At 35.9% G+C, this 20,883-nt stretch overlaps 1 protein-coding gene across 11 annotated transcripts in view; it reads left to right on the forward strand.

Moving 5' to 3' along the window:
- NBEA (neurobeachin) overlaps nucleotides 1-20,883 on the forward strand; it is a 743,003-nt gene that overhangs the window by 608,428 nt on the left and 113,692 nt on the right. For 10 of the 11 annotated variants that reach the window (XM_012465562.2, XM_064361756.1, XM_064361759.1 and 7 more), the window contains 3 exons: nucleotides 14,666-14,783; nucleotides 15,100-15,202; nucleotides 19,109-19,224. In XM_012465562.2, the coding sequence (XP_012320985.2) occupies nucleotides 14,666-14,783; nucleotides 15,100-15,202; nucleotides 19,109-19,224 (337 nt within the window). Of the gene's footprint in view, nucleotides 1-14,663; nucleotides 14,784-15,099; nucleotides 15,203-19,108; nucleotides 19,225-20,883 lie in introns of those variants that run through there. The other variant, XM_064361764.1, reaches the window with a different exon arrangement.

A 20,883-nucleotide genomic window follows, 5' to 3' on the forward strand; every position in this document is an offset into this window, starting at 1 on the left:
ATAAAAATTTACTAGGCAGACAAGGAGGGGAAGTTATTCTAGAACAAAGTGTGGAAATGTTTGATATCTGCATTTTTTTTAATTCCAGTAGACTTTACTTTTTTAAAACAGTTTAAGTTTACAGAAAAATGAACAGAAAAATGAACAGTTAATACAGAGAGTTCCTATATATGTGTGTATTGGTCATATTTTTTCCTTCTTCAAAGAACAGACATGAAAGTAACATCTGACAATTTTTTTCTTTTTTTTTTCTTGAGATGGAGTTTCGCTCTTGTCACCCAGGCTGGAGTGCAATGGCGCAATCTTGGCTCACCACAATCTCTGCCTCCCGGGTTCTAGCGATTCTTCCACCTCAGCCTCCAGAGTAGCTGGGATTACAGGCATGCGCCACCACACCCGGCTAATTTTGTATTTTTAGTAGACATGGGGTTTCTCCATGTTGGTCAGGCTGGTCTTGAACTCCCAACCTCAGGTGATCCACTCTCAGCCTCCCAAAGTGCTGGGATTACAGGCGTGAGCCACCACGCCCAGCCAGTAATACTTTATGTTAGCAAATTGTCAGCTACAATAACAGATACTCTAACTAAACTGGCTTCATTAAAAATAAATAAGTAGATGATAGACAGATAGATAGATAGATAGATAGGCTGGCTTCATTAAAAATAGACAGATGATAGGTAGATAGATAGATAGGCAGATAGGCTGGCTTCATTAAAAATAGACAGATGATAGGTAGATAGATAGATAGGCAGATAGGCTGGCTTCATTAAAAATAGATGATGGATTGATAGATAGATGGATAGATAATAGATAGATAGATAGATAGATAGATAGATAGATAGATAGATAGATAGACAGACAGATAGTTAGATAGACAGTCCTGGATTCTAGTGATCTCCAAGGTTGATTCATCTGGTCGCAAATGCTGTCAAGAACCCAGGTGCATTGCCTGTCTTTACTCAGTGATCCTTGGTTTGCCCTCATTCTCACACTGATAGCAACATAAAATAAAATGGGAAGTTTTGATCGGGCCTTCTGAAAAGCTGGAATTTTATTTAAGCTTCAATAAACCATGTTTTTGTCTCTCCCCTAAATCATAGGCACCTATTGACATAGCACCAATTACTCTGTTTATACTTCTGCTGCTACAGAATAACTGTATATATACAGGGTCTCCTAGCTTAATCATTAATAGAAATTAATAAGAAGAATAAAATCAGAAATCAGATTATATATATAATTTTTAATTCAATCATTCAACAGATTTTTTACTGAGTTTCTACAACATACCAGGCATCGTGCTAAGTAATAGAGATACAGTAATGAGAAGAAACAAATGGTCAAAAAGATTATAGTCTAGTGGGAGAGATTACATTCAAAATGAAACTATACGGCCGGGCGCGGTGGCTCAAGCCTGTAATCCCAGCACTTTGGGAGGCCGAGGCGGGTGGATCACGAGGTCAAGAGATCGAGACCATCCTGGTCGACATGGTGAAACCCCGTCTCTACTAATACAAAACATTAGCTGGGCATGGTGGCGCGTGCCTGTAATCCCAGCTACTCAGGAGGCTGAGGCAGGAGAATTGCCTGAACCCAGGAGGCGGAGGTTGCGGTGAGCCGAGATCGCGCCATTGCACTCCAACCTGGGTAACAAGAGCGAAACTCCGTCTCAAAAAAAAAAAAAAAAGAAACTATACAATGAATTTGCAAAATTACATTTGTGGTAAGTGCTGTGAAGAGAATTTGTCTCCTATAGGTACTATGATAGGGAGATTTTACCTAGCTAGGGGGGTCAGTTACAAAAATAGAAGCAAAAAGAGACCTCGAAGATGAGTAGAAGTGAACTAGGCAAATAAGGGAGGGAAGATATTTCCAGAGAGGGAAGAATATGTGCACTGGCTCTGTGACAGGAAACAGCTGGTATATAACAAGGGACTGAACGAAAGCCAGTGTGGCTTGACCTCAAGGGCAAAGTGGAACCTGATGCATCTGGAGCAGGAGACCTGTTGTGTGCACCACTAACCCCATCCCATCTCTTTCAGTGTTGGCTCTGCTTCCTCGGAACTCCTGCTGCCTTATGATTTTTATTGACTGCTTTCTTGCTTTCTTCTGGCTTCTTCCCACTGTCCTGTTCAGGCTGTCTCTGAATATCTCAAATTCAAATAATGAAGAGATATTCTCTGATTGGATCAGCCAGCCAAATTTATGATAGCATGGCTCTGATAGTTTTCACAACCAGACTGTGGTTACCCTACTTAGATGACTGCAAGGCAGTATCCCTTGTCTCAAATGTGTGGGATCAGAAGTGCTGCTGATTTTGAATTTTTTCACATTTTGGATATATATAATGAGACATTTCAGGGATGGGACCTACGTCTAAAACTGAAATTTATTTATGTTTCATATATAGCTTATACATTTAGCCTGAATGTAATATTATACAATATTTTTGTGCATGAAGCAAAGTTTGTATATTGAACCATCAGAAGCAAAGGTGTCACTACCTCATCCACTCATGTGGACAGTCTGTGGTTATTTGACATCGTTATCATTTCTGACATTGAATTATATGCTACTGATAAGAAAGCATTTTCTTACACCTATTCATAATACGTACATAACAGTAAAAAAAAATGACACCATTAAAACAGTGTAAAAACAATGTGTTCAGTGTAACAGCAGCACGGTAGCATCACAGAACACCTGGGTCAGCTGTTAAACAGCAGCAACCACAGACAGTGCAGGCTTTCGGTCTCCACCCGCCATGCTGGGTTTTGATTAGAAGGTAGGATGCTGCGCAGTAACCCCCACGAGGACACTGCATAAACAGTATGTCACATGCCTACCTGTTGACTGCAACCTGTCACATGAGGTCGGATGTGGAATTTTCTACTTGTGGCTTCATGTTAGCACTCAAAAAGTTTCCTATTTGGGAACACTGGATTTTGTGTTTCTAAATTAGAGATGCTCAACCTGTACCTTTATATTAGTTACTCATCCTGGTTCAATCCAGGGTGGTGTCATCATTGGTAATAAACATGGTATAAAGGAACTTTTCGGAAGAGGGCATCACCCATGTTCTCTCCAGTCCATAACAAATGGAGAATTACTCTGGAATATTTTAATATGGTTGGTTTCAATCATTATAGACCATGTAGATTAAAAACCTTTTGCACGTGTCTATTACTAAATAAAAATAAAGAAAAGTATTTGTAATTCATTAGTATGTTAAATTACTGCTATGTGCTAGGTTCTGTGCTTGATAGGAAGAATGGAGAGATACACAGAATTCCTGCCCTCAGTGAGTTCATAAGTTAGTGGGAGACACTAGAAGTCAACCAACAATTATAGTTTGGTAAATATTTTCAAAAGGTACATGGTACCTTTTTATAAAAAGATTCGGGGGTCTCAGTGGGAGTGGCAGGGTCTCCTAGCTTAATCATTAGTAGAAGTTAATGAGAAAAACAAAATGAGAAAGGATCTGCCAGTCAGAAGAAATTTGCAGGGGCACAGAAATGTTGACAGAACATGATGTCACACTGGGGAGCTGAGAAGTGTTCAGGATGGTTAGAATTTAAGAGTGAGGCTAGGCCTCGTGCGGTGGCGCAAGCCTGTAATCCCAGCACTTTGGGAGGCCGAGGCGGGCGGATCGCAAGGTCAGAGATCCAGACCATCCTGGCCAACATGGTGAAACCCCATCTCTACTAAAAATACAAAAAAATTAGCTAGACGTGGTGGCACATGCCTGTAGTCCCAGCTACTCAGGAGGCTGAGGCAGGAGAATTGCTTGAAACCGGGAGGCGGAGGTTGCAGTGAGCCAAGATCCTGCCACTGCACTCCAGCCTGGCACCTGGCAACAGAGCGAGACTCGGTCTCAAAAAAAAAAAGGCGAGACAGAATGCACATTGTGGCTAAATAGGGGATTTTATTCTACTTTTAATAATCATATTTGCCACTTTTTAAGTACCTACTGTGTACCATAGTATATATGCTTAATATGCATAAACTGTACTATGATTTTGATTTTCATGACGTTAGCATATAAATATTTTTAAAATAGATTAAAATTAAAAAGTGCACCAATATGTGTAATACATGCAGTTTTCTCTAGCTTAACATGAAGACATGTTAACTAGAGAAAAGAAAAAAATTTTTTTTTAGTTAAGACATGTTTGACTATTGCAACAATCGTTACTGCAGCTCTACCCTATAATCTTGTTTCATTCTGGCTGTATCTAAAATTTTAATATGAAATATTTTCAAAAAGAAAAAATAATTTGTCTTGACAATTTATAATATCTGTAAAATCAGACCCTACTACCAAATTAGCTAAAACAAAAACCTTTAACCCAGAACTCCAAATGATCTGAAATGGAAGAAAGTAAGTCAGTCTATAGAGAGAAGACATAAATATAACTAGTTTAAAAATTGGCAGTATGCAGAATAATGCAAAAGGAAGTTAGTATATTCAGTGTAGAAATGAAAATAAATACCGGAAACTAGAAATTTGGTTCTTTTCAGTAGTATAGAGTTCTGGTCTCCCCACCTCATCCCTTTTTAAAATAGTAGCAGAGAGAAACATTTAAGATTTTAGAGTATGCCAAATTTGAGAAAATGAGGAAACACGGCCAAAGATACAGTATTTACACATAAGGGCATTCTCATGAGTAGAACAAAAATGAAGCAACTGTGCCAGTATCATTTTTAATTTTGAGAGTTTTACAATGATTTGAAAATATGTATTTGAAGATGAAGTAGACACAGAGGACTTCAGCTGCAACTCAGTTTGTTTGTAAATTAAATTTTAAAATATTTTACTCAACAAAAATTGAGTTCTTTCTATGTGCAAGTTCTATAAGGAATACAAAAATAGAATAAAATTCAGTCTCTACCCTCATTAAGTATTTTTTAGGGCATTTATGTAATAAAATAGATCAATTTAAAAGTACCTGCCACAATGTAAGAAGTGCTATTGGAGAAGTACAAATAATTCTCTTTCGAGTAGTTCCTGGTTCTTTACTAATGAATATAAGATAACATTTACATAGATTTGGAACAGTATTGCATTTCTGTAGCCCAGATGGCGTCTACATACAGCCACAGCAAGGATTTCTAAAGTGCAAGTTTCATTGTATCACCTCTTGCTTTGTTAAAAATCTTACAGCAGCTCTCCATTTTCCATTTTTCTCAGACCAGAGTCCAAACTCTAATGTGAGTTATGAGATCCAGCCCCATATCCTGCTGCCCACTCACCCTTTATTGTTCTTATTTTATTTTTCACTTCTTGGCTTCTTACAATATATGCACAGACACTCTGGGCCCATTGCCCCCGCCCCCCAGGACTGTGTTTGTGTATATTTACATACATGTTTACATATGTGTTGTTCTTTCTGCTTGGGACTTCCTTTTTCCCACTCCCCTGCCTTTTCCCATTATTTGTGATTTTTCCACCAGACTGTGAACTCCTGGAGATCAGGAGCTCTGTGTCTCCTGTTCAACATTGGCTCATAATGGTCAGCTGATAAATATTTGTTAAATGAAAATAACTGAAGAAAAATAAAATCGATAACTCATGAGGACACTTGGTAGAAAAGAGCTGACCTAATTATGGGCTCTTTTTAAAGTAAAAAGAAGCCTTCTTACAGTTTATCACTACTAATAATGGGACTGGTAGCTGATGTCCCAAATACTGGGCTTCGTAGTTAAGAGATTAGTACTATGATTCCAGTAATGTCTAGAATACAAACTACTGTTAAAGAAACAATAAGTGTGACTTTTAGTTCAGTAAAAGGTTATATGCTCTGATCCAGATTTTCTACATCCTTTTTGGTGATGTCATCTATAAAGATGAGAACCAGAGATCTGCAGGGGTGTCTGTGTGTATGTGTGTGTGTCTGTCCACATGCACAAAAAGGTAGGGAATAATTGCCATAGTAGGCTAACATTTGTTCAGCACTTCCTGTGTGCCAGGCACTGTGCTGAGCATTTTTTAAAAGGAGCTACTAATATCTCATTTAATCTCACAACAATCCCACGAAGTTAGGCACCATTATTTTTTTCCCCATCTTTGGATAAGCAAACTGAAACATCAAAAATTAAGTATCTTGCCTGAGGTCTCACAGCTAATAAGAGAGGCAGACCCAGGAGAAGCCTTAAGTCTAAGGTAAGCAGGTTCATAAATTGATGAATTAGAGAAAAAGATAATCAAGTTTATTAAATCAGAAGTCCTGTATGGATAGGCTGCCTATAATTTCCCTAATTGTAAGATGCTTTGACCCTACTGTATACCCATATACTCATGTACCAATAATGGCTGTGCTTAGGAATGTTTAACCTCAGAATTATAGCAACATTGTTTAATTTTTATTGACGATATATTTTCTGGAAACCTTCATTTTTCCAGCTTTATTTCTTGATTATTTTTGTTTGCCTCACAGTTAAGCCATTTCCATTTTTTCCCATTTTCAATTTTATATTACTGAATTGTTTTCATCAGGATTAATTCTTTTCCATGTAAGTTTTATGAAATGATTTGTTTCTGTGATCAATCTTTTGGTCCATATTATATTTTACTGACTATAGCGCCTGCCCTTGACAATTTTATTTTGATGATTGTATTCGTTATTTATTGAATAAAAGGCTAAAGTGAAACTCTTCTATCAGTTACTTGAAGATTTCTTTATTGTGTAGGAGTGGTCTATAGCAGTTGTTCTCTTTTCTTCACCAGTCTAGTAAAATAATTTTGTAAAGCTCTATACCACGTTGCACATGTTAACAATTAAAATTTTCCATAAGTTTAAGTATTTTAAAAAGACATGATACCCAGTATGTTCTAAATATTATTATTTTAAAATGAAATTGTTATAATACTTTTCAGATATATCCAGTAGAATAAAATATATCAAGTAGAATAGTGATTTAATTACTATTATTATCTGTTTTAAAATATACAAATAAGCTCTTTTTTGAAATGAACATTTTATATAATTTCTCTTTCAACTTATACTTCCTTTCAATTCCTTCCCCCAAATTTACCTAATCTAAAACAATTTTTGCTTGTGAGTCTTTTTTAATCACTATATTATACCACTCTGAAAAAAGTGTATATACTTACTGATTAAAACTTTAACTTTTTAGGTTCCTAAGACCATAAAATTCTAAGTATTTAAAATTTTTATTCTGAAATAAATTGTTACAAATATTATTAGCATATAATCATACAGTAGCATAAATATATTGTGAACTTTGAAAAATAATTATGAAGCATAAAAGTAAAATTATATTAGGAATTTATCACTTTTTTTTTTTTTTGAGACGGAATCTCACTCTGTCGCCCAGGCTGGAATGCAGTGGCGCAGTCTCGGCTCTGCCTCCTGGGTTCAAGTGATTCTCCTGCCTCAGCCTCCCGAGCCCAGCTAGTTTTTTTGTATTTTTAGTAGAGACGGGGTTTCACTATGTTAGCCAGAATGGTCTCAATCTCCTGACCTAATAATTCACCCACCTTGGCCTCCCAAAGTGCTGAGATATGGCACCCTGCTAGAAATTCATCTCTTAATGAGATGAATAGTTACCACATCCATATTTGAATATTACTTGTTTCTAGAACAATCCAGGAATCAATATTAGAGCTACTTGTAACTTTCTTTTTCATAGAGGTGTTGAAAAATCTTGTTCACATAAGTAAATAGGATGTCGAAGTTGTATTAGAGCAGTGTTACTCAATGTTTTCTACTTCCAAGTTGTGTGCTAAATATCACATAATGATATATCATCAGAAATTATTTTTAATTATCTCTCAATCGATAGCCCATTTAGATCCAGCTTCTCCTCTTTGAAAGTAAAGAACTGGGAAAACATTTGACTTGCAAAAGGATTTTTTTTTTAGTCCAGTCACTGGGGACATTCACTTTCCAATGCCTCCATCAGGTATTTTGAATCATCCCATTTGAAGCTTCTACCCCTCAGCAGATCTTACACCGCAATCAATATACCATAGAGAAATACCATTTATTTTATTTTATTTTATTTTTTATTTTTTGAGATGGAGTCTCACTCTGTTGCCAGGCTAGAGTGCAGTGGTGCGATCTTGGCTCACTGAAACCTCCACCTCCCAGGTTTAACCGATTCTCCTGCCTCAGCCTCCCAAGTAGCTGGGACTTCACTACAGGCAGGCGCCACCACGCCCAGCTAATTTTTGTATTTTTAGTAGAGACAGGGTTTCATCATGTTGACCAGGATGGCCTCAATCTCTTGACTTTATGATCTGCCCACCTCAGCCTCCCAAAGTGCTAGGATTACAGGCGTGAGCCACCGTGCCTGGGCCTTATTTTTTAAGTAGGAGAATGGCAGTGTGAAAAAGGAGACGGGAAAGAGAACATGCACTATCTTGTGTTTCTCCATGTCTTTGGTAGGAAAATAGCATCACCAAGACATGTGGTGAGAAGTGGGAAAAGAGTGCTCCATAGCTGCTCCCCACATCCTCACTGCATGTGCCACACAGCAGGTTTCAGTCAGAGGTGGTCTTCCACGTGGTCATTTTTGAAGTCGAGCCTCTACCACCTTGTAGTTCGACTTTCCTTCAGGGCCTTGGAATCCTCTCCATTCAGCTGATAGTTTCAAAAACAGCATGGATGATCACATATGAGTGTGGACCTGAAATTTCTTTTGAACTATTCTACTTGAATATATTTGCTATAATCCTGAGCCATTGCCACAAATTTCAATTTCGTATGGAATTATTAAAGTAACAGGGATTTATAACTTTAAATTGCACCACAACAAGCCCTTTAATTAAACTGATGAAGCTGCAAGTGTCAATTGAATGTGACAACCTTAGGAACTCTGAAAAGAGTTTGCCCAGCCTTCTGCAGCATTTTCATCAATTCATAATAGGAAATTCAACTGGAAACAAAATTTAGATTTTTCATATTCAAAGAAAAAAATTTGTAATAGTTGTGCTAATATATGTGTTAGATGATTAGAGATCAGCAAAGCTATCACTAAACAAGTACTTTTTTAGGTTGCACAATATTTCACTTCCTTAAAAAGAAAAAAAGAAACTTTTTTCATCTGTGATTTGACAGCCATTTACATATTTCTGACAGCACATACACGTATGATACACATGAGTGCACAGCAGCCTTATTTTTTTCAACATGATCATCAGATAATATGTGTTAAGCACACATTTGGGTAGGTGGTTTACAAGGGATTTTTATGACATTCGTGTTGTATTACTTTATATGTACTTTAGTTTCTATGTACTTTCTATGCACTTTAGTTCATAAGTGAACAAAAGTTCATAAATGAATGGGGCAGCCTCGGCATAAGGCTGGCATGAACTCTTTCCCTTCACTTCTTCTGGATATTAAGCAATTAGCTCAGTATAGTTCCGTGGTCACTTAAGAAAATCACAAAGTTCCATAAGATTTGGGGTCAAGATGCTTTAATATTCTTGCTTATGATCTATATGATGTATCAAAAATGGTGTTTATTCAGTTCTCAAAAAATGACACTGGATAGTATAGTATTTGTTGATTAGATTTCATTGTATATTAAATAATCTGAGAAAACAGGCAGGCACAAGCTAGATGATATGGGAAGCTTGGCTTAAGAAAGAAAACAAAACCACAAACCTCAAGTATACGTGAAAGTACTTAAATGACTTAGAAAAATATCTTGGACTATAATAAAAAGCAAACTTTAAGAATTATTATAGAATTTCCTTAAACTTACAGAAAATTATGTAACTAGTAAAGGTATAAATAAAACAAACAATTTTATAGTATCAGGGCTTGATACCCAGGGCTGGGCTTCATGCCCAAATTTTTCAGACCTGGGCTTGATGCCCAGATTTTTATAGAAATGTGCCATAAACATAGTGTTTAATCGACTATGATTGATATTCCTTTACATGTATGGAATGTATACAGATTAATTCCTCATCACTTGCCTGAAGTAGCATCCCACCCAATCATTCTCCCTGCACCCCTGTCCACAGCATTCCACTCTACCTTCCATGTCCCTCCCTAGTGCTGTACCTCAGATCTCACTCTGCCACCTTCCTGCTAAGCTTCAGGACTTTCCCATTGCCTGTGAGCAAAGCAGGGCAAAGGAGCCCTGGGGTATGGTCCACGGAAGCCATGGTGATGACATTTATCTGAGTACCACTGTTTTATCTTAACAGTTCATTCGTTTTTGCATTTTATCCAGCCTGTGTTAATTTTACTACAAAAATGTTTTACCAGAAATAAAGTTGATGCTCAAGAAGAGTACAGATGATATTCTTTGACACACCTTAATATACATTTTCTCATGTGAGAGGCATAAGTCTATAACATCAGGTCAAAATTGCTTAGCCTAAAGCCCTTCCATAACTCCTTTAGAGTCAAGGAATCCTTTTTTGTAAAGGTAGTGTCTTCTCAGAATGGGATCTAACCCAGTCGAAAGTTCCATGGTAGTACAAATTAAACTACTAGAAAAGAGAAACCAGCTCTGTTTAGATTGCTTTTTTGGTTCTTGATTAAAGTCAGTAGAGGTGTTTGGTGGACTCTACCATTAGGACATAAGCATGAGAAGTCTGAAGGCCACATTAGAGAGAGCTTCTGGGGTTAGCAGAGGAGTCAAAAATGCACACATTTTGTAAGATTTCTTTAGAACCTTCCCCATGTGTATTATTTCTATCAGTTTCCCATTGTGATTTATTAAATAAACAAATGTATATGGAGTACATATGTGCCAGACACTATTTTAGGTACCATGTGTTGTACAGTGAATAGGATAGATGAGAGAGTACTGTTCTTATGGAACTTTCATATCACAGGGAGGGGACAGACAAAAAACAAACAAATAAGAAGATTAATCATTTTCATGTGCAGAATTAAAACAGTGATAAAATAGGCCAGGTATGCTGGCTCACGCCTGTAATCCCAGCACTTTGGGAAGCTGAGGTGGGCTGACTGTTTGAGGTCAGGAGTTTGAGACCATCCTGGCCAATGTGGTGGAGCCCCGTCTCTACTAAAAATACAAAAATTAGCCAGGTTTGGTGGTACATACTGTAGTTCCAGCTACTCGGAAGGCTGAGGCAGGAGAATCACTTGAACCCAGGAGGCAGAGGTTACTGTGAGTCAAGATGGTGCCACTGCACTCCAGCATGGCTGACACAATGAGACACCGGCTCAAAAAAAAAAAAAAAAAAAGACACTAAAGTGATAAAACAGAAAAGAGAGTTACATGATAACTCTTAAATTGCATATCAGAAAAGGCAGCTCAGAGTAGTAGATCTAAAAATTATTTAAATAAAAATGTATTATGGAATGAAACTTTTTTTAAATAAATAAATTTTAGGATAATTTTATTCCATAATCAGTCTTAAAGGAAACAAGCAGGGAAGGCAGGAGGTGGTTTGCTGTAAAAAAAGAAAAAAAAGAAAATGACCATAGGCTCCATTGAGTTCTCCTAGCAGGGAATTATGGCTAGCTCAGAACATTGTCTCTCATTAGCCCTTTTAGGATTTCAGATGCTTAAATATAACAGGGGTTATTGTAAAGTAATCAGGCAGATTTTTTGAAAAGCATAGAAGAACATATATATAAATAATTTTCCTTCCCATATCCTCTTTGGTAAGAGCTATACATTTATTTAAATAATGCTGCCATTGTTCAAAATAGCTTTGAATCTGTCTTTCAGAATTTGCTTCTTAAACCATTTAGAAGCTACTTGCAAAATCATTTTCTTTTAATTTTATTATCTCTCCTTGTCCTCTTTGCCTTCAAGCTTAACTGATCTTTTAGTTTCTTTTTTTCTTGCTGCAGAGGGTCCCTAAGGACCATTATGGTCCCAGGCTGGAGCAAAGAGAATGGTGATAGGAAAACTTTGTGTATTAGTTGGGATCCAATCAGGGGAGAGGAATCAGAGAGGAATTTAGACAGAGAAAGTATAATATCATTAAAATATAAATTATGCCAGGAGATTGGAGTAACAGGGGAATGGCTACTAAGAAACAAAGATAACTCTAAAGAATATCACATATAAGGAGTAGCCAGCACCCTGAGGGCTGTTATGGAAACCCCCGGGCTTATTGGAGAAGGTGTGGCTGTAGTTCACTGAATGGTAGAGAAGTCACTCTGGCACCCTGTGGTGCCAGAGAGCTTGCTGGAGCTCTGTCTTCTGGAACCTTCCAAAAATTCACCCTCTAGGGAGTTGGTGAAACCATTGATGAGACGTGTCTCACCGGAAACACTGTGCTACAAAATGGCTCGGGGTGAGGGGAGTACTGAGAAAACTGCTGGTCACTGAGTGCTGGGGGCATCATGCATCCCAGGAGCTGGGTGTCGGAGAGCAGGAGCCTGCTGAGTGAGCACACCAGAACAGAGAAGAGAAAACCCTTCCTCCCATGTGGTCTCTTCAGTGCGCTTTCCTGACAAAGTTTAATGCTATGCTAGGTAGCAAAAGAAAAATATTTTAAGGGCACAGGTTCATTTTCACAGAGCAAGCAATTAAGGATGAATTTGGACATGGAAGGCCAGAAATTAATAATTGGCACAGATTATAAAATATAGTTTTACATGGTGCACTTAAAGAGTCAAACTAACATACTTTTTGGAGCTACCTGCTTGCTATAATATAAAAACTGATAACATGCTTAATGGAAAGAAATGCTTTGTCAAATTTTCATTATACCATAGCTCCAGATGAGTCAAAATATGACTGTGTGTGTATACATATGTGAGATATCTACGTATCTGGAACTAGAAATACAGATACAGATGTCTTTGTGTGGTAACACTATTGGTATAAGGGTGCCAACACAGCTTTTGTGAGAAGATCTATAATTTTTTCTGATATTATGTTCATTTTACTGTTTTTTTAAATGGCCATATTTTTATTTTCTTAGTGAAATAATGGTTACAGCTGAAGATAGATTTTGTTGTTGTGGCTGTTTTGTCTTAAAATATTTTCTACTTGACAAAATAAAATAAAATGTTAATCCTGCATCAGTATTCCTTTCCTTTTTAAAAATTATGCTGGTCTATGAAATTCAAATATGGAAACCATTATAGCCAACTAAGAATTTATAAGTATAAATTGTGGCAAGTTATTATAACCCTTTTGTGCAATGTCTTTAAAAACCAAAATGCATTTCAAAACCAAAAACCAGTTGTCACATGATGCTCAACAACAAGGAGATAAAAATTCATGAACGGAACTTAATAGCCAGAGCCATGAACTTCATATTCTTTGTGCTTAAACTAACCATTTCTAGGTATCATTATCACTGTTTTGCAGGTGACAAAAACCAGATGGAGTTAAATGATTTTTTCAAAATCCTGTAGTTGGTAAATAGCAGAGCTGAGAGTTAAATAGGAGTCTGAATGGCTCCAAAGTGTTTTAGGGTTTAAATAGACATCAGACTGCCTCCAGAAACCTTTCAATGTCTAGAGAAAGACAGAAACTGAATTAAGGGTTACAAAATGGGATTTTCAAAAATTAAAGTCCAAAAGATTATACACATATATATTTCCTAGAGAAAGGAAATGTAAAAAGGAACTTTATAACTAGTTTTCAAAGCTTAAGGAATATAATGTACGTAAAACTCAATAACTGTTTTCATTTCCACCAAAGCAAAGTGCAGTAGCGTGTACCAAGGCAAGTAGACAAAGCCTCTGTGAATTGTTAATGTAAATTGGTGTATCAGGAAGGAATGTGCTTGTTGCAGACTTGAGGACAGTAGCTTAATCAAATACAGATTAGATACATGGTAACCAGAGTCTAGATATGGATGGTTGCTGTCATTGTTTCAGTAGCTCAATATTAGAACTAACCTTCCTGTCGTAGTTACACAATTGCTGCTACAGTTTCAGCCGTCACATCTCCATTCAAGCTAGAAGGGCAAAGGGGTGTGCCAGCTACATGTGACTCATTTCATCAACTCTTCTCAAACATCCTCAACTGCTTTTGGTTTTGATCTCATTAACCAGTGCTTGGCCTAATGTCCTCCAGCAAAGTTACAGGGGAATTTGGGGAAGCAGGTAATAACATCAGCCAGACTCTGTCCAGCTCATACGTTCTGTAAATAAGATTTTGTTGAAACTCCTCTATACCCCTTTATTTACACGTTGTCTATGGCTCCTTTGATGTTACAATGGCAAAACTGAGTAGTTGCAAGTAAGACCATCTAGCCTGCAAAGCCTAAATATATTTACTCTATGACCTTTTACAGAAAAGTCTGCTGACCCCTGGATTAGACCAGCCATGATCCATTGCCTGGGGTTGACCATATGGACACTTTGGGGATAACTGGGCTTCCACTAAGCAAGGAAGAAAGGGGAGAAATGATACTGGAAAGAGCCAATAATATATGTCTCACAGGTGGTCACCTGGTCCAGTTAATTATATACAAGACCCAAAAGTGAGAATATATTTTTGGTTTTAAGTCACAGGGTCTCCTTGAACATACAGTTTTTCTACTCCTTCATCAAGAGCCAACCAAGACAATTTAGAAGGGCAGAAAGTTTGCAAATACAAAATATCAACTTATTGACAATGTTGTGATAGACCATGAATTCATTTCTAATTTTCTGACTTTTACTAAGATACTGTGAGAGTAGGTCTTAAATTTGTATTTTATTGATTGACATGTCCCTTTAAACTGTTTTTACTTTAGGTTCTTGCATACACTGAGGGACTTCATGGAAAATGGATGTTCAGCGAGATACGAGCTGTATTTTCAAGACGTTACCTTCTACAAAACACTGCTTTGGAAGTATTTATGGCAAACCGAAGTAAGTTCCCTTAAATATTTTGAAAGAAAATGTGCTCATATTTACATATTATTTACTCACATGGCATGATAATGTCTTGATTTTTCCCACTGTATTTCCGATATACTCTAGCTTAAACAAAAAAAGTTCTTTTTAAAAAGTAAAAAAAGAGTGAATTTGTTTGAAATGTTAACCCTAGGTTTCTCATGGATAAAGTTATACTGAAAGCTGATTTTCCATGAAGACTTATTACGTTTACAATTAAATCGTGATAGGCACCTGAAGATGATTTATAAAGTTGATGGCTAACTTTCCTGTTTTTTTCTTCTTACCACAGCCTCAGTTATGTTTAATTTCCCTGATCAAGCAACAGTAAAAAAGGTTGTCTATAGCTTGCCTCGGGTTGGAGTAGGGACCAGCTATGGTTTGCCACAAGCCAGGTAATTATATCATATTACACATTATCTATGGCTTCTTAACCTATTTCAGTCTCAATATGATAGCAATGTAAATGTGGTTACAACACTATAATTATTTCGGAGACCAAAGAATTTTCTTGCTCTGAAGGTTATTTGTAGGGATAAGGGTTATGAAAATAGCTGTTCTGAGAATGACAGAATGGTTAGGGCAGATTTTTATTTAATACATGTAAATAAGAAAGTAAAAAACTTGATTGCATATCATAGCTAGCATATAATTAAGACATTCTTGCTTGTTAAAATCTTACAAGAAACATACCCAAAGCTTCAAGAACATAAATGATTAATTGCTATGTAATAGCATATAAATAATGTTTTTGTAAATGCTATATATAAATGCTTCTTCATTAAAGCAATAAAACCCTTAGAGTTTATTGAGGGTAATAATCATTAATTATGGTATAGTTGTAACCACATTTTCTAGATTTTAATCTTGGTATTTTAGAAGAATCATTTTGAGATCTTGTATTATTAAAAGATACTAATCTAAGTAGAAAACATAGTAATTATATATATTGCTGATATCAGTTTGTCTGTTTTTGGCTCCAAGTAACAGAATACCTGACTGAAAGTGGCTTAAACAATAGGGTATTTTGATGTGTGTGTTTAATATAAAAGATCTGGAGTTAAGGTGCTGCCAGAATGTGTTCAGAGCTTCAATGATGTCAGAACTCTGTTGGCTTTGTACTCACAAAATCACCACTGATTCTCCAGATACCACATGTTCACACAACCGAATTACAGTAGGAAAAAGACACAAAGGATTTCTCTTTAAGCTTCTCTGTTTTAGGAAGGAATATATTTCTCAGAAGCCTAAAGCAATCTTTATCTCAAGTTCCTTTGGCCAGAATAGATTCATTCACCTTCCCATCCCTAAAACTATCACTGCCAAAAAGGTATGAATTAGTTGGCTTAGCCCAATCATTCCCTGGGATTTATGGAAAAGATAAATTCTGATTCCTTGCCAGCTCCTACATAAACAAAAGAGGACTTCTATTGATAAAGAACAAAGGGAGATTGGCTTTAGGTAGATAAAACAGTGTTGATCACATGGACTGTTATGTCCTTGAGAATTATTGCACAGCACTGTATGGATGGAAAGGAGAACTAATCTTTGTCTATCCTTCCTTAAATAGGCTACAGACATTTGAGAGACAGGGACTGTGTTTTATTTATCCTTTAATCTAAGGACCTAGCACAGTGCCTAATTGCAGCAGTGCTTTTTAAGTGCTATTCAGCTGAGGTTACCTTGTATTGCAACTTATCTATTCTCCTTAAGCTTACAGTGTAAGACCAATTCATTGGCATGTATGCACATGCTCAGGATATTTGTTAGTAGAATGACAAGATTAAGATATTAGTAGATAATGAAGCACTTATATAAAATACAGGTCAAAGAAAAATGCATTTAATCTATCAAAGAAAATGAGGTTAGTTTTGCAAGACTTGTTCTTATTGAATATAAGCTGACTCATAATAATCATTACTTCCTTTCCCAAGTGCTTACATACTATTTGTTTAATCATCAATTCAAGAATTTACTCAGGAATTGACATTAAGAACTTATGAATAGGTCTAACTTTTTCCTTTTTAAGAATAATCTCCTGTCTTCTGGCATCTTTCTCAATGACCATGATTCCTAAAAGATTACTAATAAGGATTTCTGTAAGGCATGTATAATTTCTCAGTATTCTTTGACTTGTCTGGACTGGAATTCATTTAAAACAATCAGAAGCTCTTTTATTATATTTCTTAACTCTTATGAGTATTGTTTCCCTTTTAACCACATTTGGTCTCTTTTTGACTTTCAGAACTTATTATTATTTTTTTTTTTGGTGAGACAGGGTCTCACTTTGTTGCCCAGGCTGGAGTGCAATGGTGCAATCTCAGCTCACTGCAGTCTTGACCTCCCTGATCTCAAGAGATCCTCCCACCTCACCCTCCAAGTAGCTGGGAATATAGACATGTGCCACCACACCCAGCTAATTTTTGTATTTTTTGTAGTGATGGGGTTTCAACATGTTGCCCAGGCTGGTCTGGAACTCTTGGACTCAGGCAATCCACCCACCTCAGCCCCGCAAAGTGCAGGGATTATAGACAAGAGCCACCATGCCCAGCTGGAAGTTCATTCTTCATAAGAAAACTGAAAACAAAAGAGAGGTTCAGTAGTTTTGGTCTCTCTGTAATCCATAATGCCATTCTATCTTCAAACATCCTTTTGTTGTCCTTGACTTGTTTCCCCCCACCAAAAGCCCAACTAATTTTTAGTTTCCTAATAATATTCTTACAGACTCAGTTTTATATACTTCCTGAGATATGCATCCTTAGAAGTACCACGTGGCACTGGGGAGACACTGCATCTAGGCTTAAACCTGCCACAGCTGGGTAACAATAAGCAAGCCTCACACTTAGTAGGAATTCAGTAAATACTGGTTGAAAGAATGAATGACACTACTCAAGCAGAATAATACTCTTATCTACCATAAAATGGGGAAAATATCTTTGCAAGAGATATTTTTATAATCTTTTGTGCTATGTACAAGACAATGCCTATTAAGATACCATGTGAATAGAAATATTTGTTAATAATCCATTAGTAACAGAAATAGCCTTAACTCTGTACTCAAACTGAACACCAAGGAGTACTGAGATATCAGTGAATTCCCAGGTGTGCTGCAGGGTATTTTTAATTTTTTTAAGGGAAAAACAGCAACATTTGTCAGATACCACACAAATATATGCTTGAGTTAGTTCCAAGTTTTGACTTAGAATGATTAGATAGGGCTTAATTATTTTCAGTGACACCTCTGTGAAACTGGTATTTGGTGGTTACTGTCTTCAAAAACAAGAACCACATAAAAAATCAGTGTGGAACAGGAAATGAATATGGTGGTGTCAGATCTGATTCCAAGGTTTCAGAAGCTGTGCAGTGTCCAACAGGCATACACACCCCATTAGTAAATGTGGTTATTTGAGAATGAAATATAAATAATTCTCTTTAAGTTTATGAGTATTATAATAGCTACTAAGTTGTTAAGATGTTAAATATTTATTGAGTTGTTTAGAGCTAACTACCTAATAAACAGAACTATAAGATATTTCTCTTGGCCAAGGAGCACTATGAAAAATTATGGAGTTACTAAAGGTGCCATGAATTGAAAAAGTTTGAGAACCTCTGTCAATCAGTTTAAAAACCCAATAGCTTTGTCATACTTTTCTAAATACAACCGCTTTCATTATTATTAAATGAACACACTGAACCTGGGAAGTTTCATAATTTGCACCAATTATCATGGTTTATTCCTTTAGGCTGTTCTTATGTCCCTTCTTTTTCTGGACCCATGCATTTTTCAAAGTTCCCAGTTGTTTATATTTTACATCATTGCAGGGTTATATACTGTACGGGCAGAGGCTGTGCGTGTGTGCACACTCTGTATATGAAGGCAAGTCTAAGAAGTTCATTGACATTAAGTCAAATGCATGTAAGCAGGTACCCAACTACCTACCTACCTACCTAGTTAACATGGAGCAGATTTGCTGTATTGATTAAAAGCTACTTGGTTTATCTTGAGTATAGTTTTACTTTTTTTTTCTTGTTGATTTGTAAAATACTCGTTTGCAGCTGTTTTTACAAATAAGATTGCTTTCAGATTATTTTATCCTGAGTATTTAAGTGCATCTTCTCTATAATAGAATTCTCAAATATTGCTAATTTCTACAATTAAAATGTATTTTCTAATTCAACTAAGAAGGATAAACCATAAATTATTTAAAATTGAGTATCAAACCAATATATTAGTTAATATTAGATTTTTTAAAACTATGAATTAAAGAGACTGTGTTTGTTACGGTGTGCTTATTTGCTAGGAGGATATCATTGGCCACTCCTCGACAGCTTTATAAATCTTCCAATATGACTCAGCGCTGGCAAAGAAGGGAAATTTCAAACTTCGAATATTTGATGTTTCTTAATACTATTGCAGGTAAGATGTCTCATTCTTTAATCTAATAATATGTTTATGTTCATCAAAATCATGGTATTGTGGCCTGATATAATACATTTTTTCTCTTTGAAATTCAAATGCAGCATTAGAGTAAATTTTGAAGCACTCACATTAAATTTTATCAGAAACTGTACAAGCTCATACCAAACTTTTAGATGCATTTATTGTTGAAGAGTCTTTTTCTTGCTCTCCTTCTGCCATTTCCTTTGCTGACAGCTTTGTCTGAAGGTTTATTAGAGTCAACAAACCATTGCCAGAGTGTCTGGAAATAATAATGGGAAAAGTAATTTCACTACTTTGTCATTCTCAGCGATAGCAGCTAGACAGGAGAATAACAACAGGATTCTGCCTAGTACAGATGTCACCTGGATTATGGCATGATTAGGTTACAGCGTCTTTTTTCTTAAAATCTTCAAATAAAAGTACAAAATCAGATTGCATTTTCTAAATTATGAGTAACTGCCATCAACCTCGACAGTATCATGCTTGTAAATCAAAAGAAGGTAGTGGCTTTGTTTTCTGCTAAATCAGTGGTTGTCGGTGGTTAAACATGTCTATGAGATTTAAGTACTTCATCTTTTTTCTTAAGTTAAGCTCCAAAAGCCCTTACTCAGGTTGAATTACAAAGAGTTTACCAGGCTCTACTGAAAGTTTTTGCAATTAGATGAATTTAAATAACCAACATAAATAAATATGCTTACCATAATTATTGTTTTGTTATGAATGAATGCTCACAACTGTGTATTTAGAGCAGTGTTCATCTCTGAATCATCACTTAAAAAATATAACTGTAATATTACTCTAATCTATCATACATAAGTGTGAATATGGGTAATATAGGTATGTGTTAAATAGATAAGAAAAATTGATTTGTCCACAAAATGGAATAAAGCTATTTGATATATTAAAATGCTTTTTCATTTTAATCCCAATACATTTGTGTATATTTGTTCATATATGCATGCATTTATTCATATGCATAGTATACACACATAATATGTATCTTGAACAAACCTGTTTACCCCCTCAAAGATTAAAAAATGTGTTATACTATTTGATTAGCACTTTATTTATCAATAGAATGAATTTAAACATCTGAAATGTAAAGAACTTAATTTCATTAGCATGTTTAAGTAAATACATGGTGTCACAGAAAGAACTTGTCTTTCAACACCAAAGAGAAGAGGAATGGAAGCCCAGATCGCCAGCTTTCTATCTTGGAGCATAAGTTGAATTTTAACTTTTAACTTTATCTTGAACTTTTAATCTTTTAGTAGCAATATTTAATAGGTTTACAGCTGATGTAATAACTGGTATGTTTGGTCTTATATCATCTTGTTTAATACTATTATTTTTTAATTTTTCCTTGCTTTTGATATTGTTTGTTCTCTGGCCATATGAATACTTTTTTGCTCACTACTATAGTGATTTAAAATGTAAAAATCTTGTTATCAATTCTCCTAGAGATTTATATTTTTAAAAGTCTTATAAACTATATGTTTCTTAATATGAACTCAAAAATGAATTAACATTTTAAAATCATACCTAAGTAAGACAAAAACTTCAACTCAGTTTTCTTTCTCATTCATTGCTTATCTTTGTAAATATAAATTACTAGCCAGAATCCAGATTATTATT

Source organism: Aotus nancymaae, unplaced genomic scaffold (assembly GCF_030222135.1).
Source record: "Aotus nancymaae isolate 86718 unplaced genomic scaffold, 86718_ANA_hifiasm-v0.15.2.pri h1tg000043l, whole genome shotgun sequence".
Taxonomy (NCBI): Eukaryota; Metazoa; Chordata; class Mammalia; order Primates; family Aotidae; genus Aotus; species Aotus nancymaae.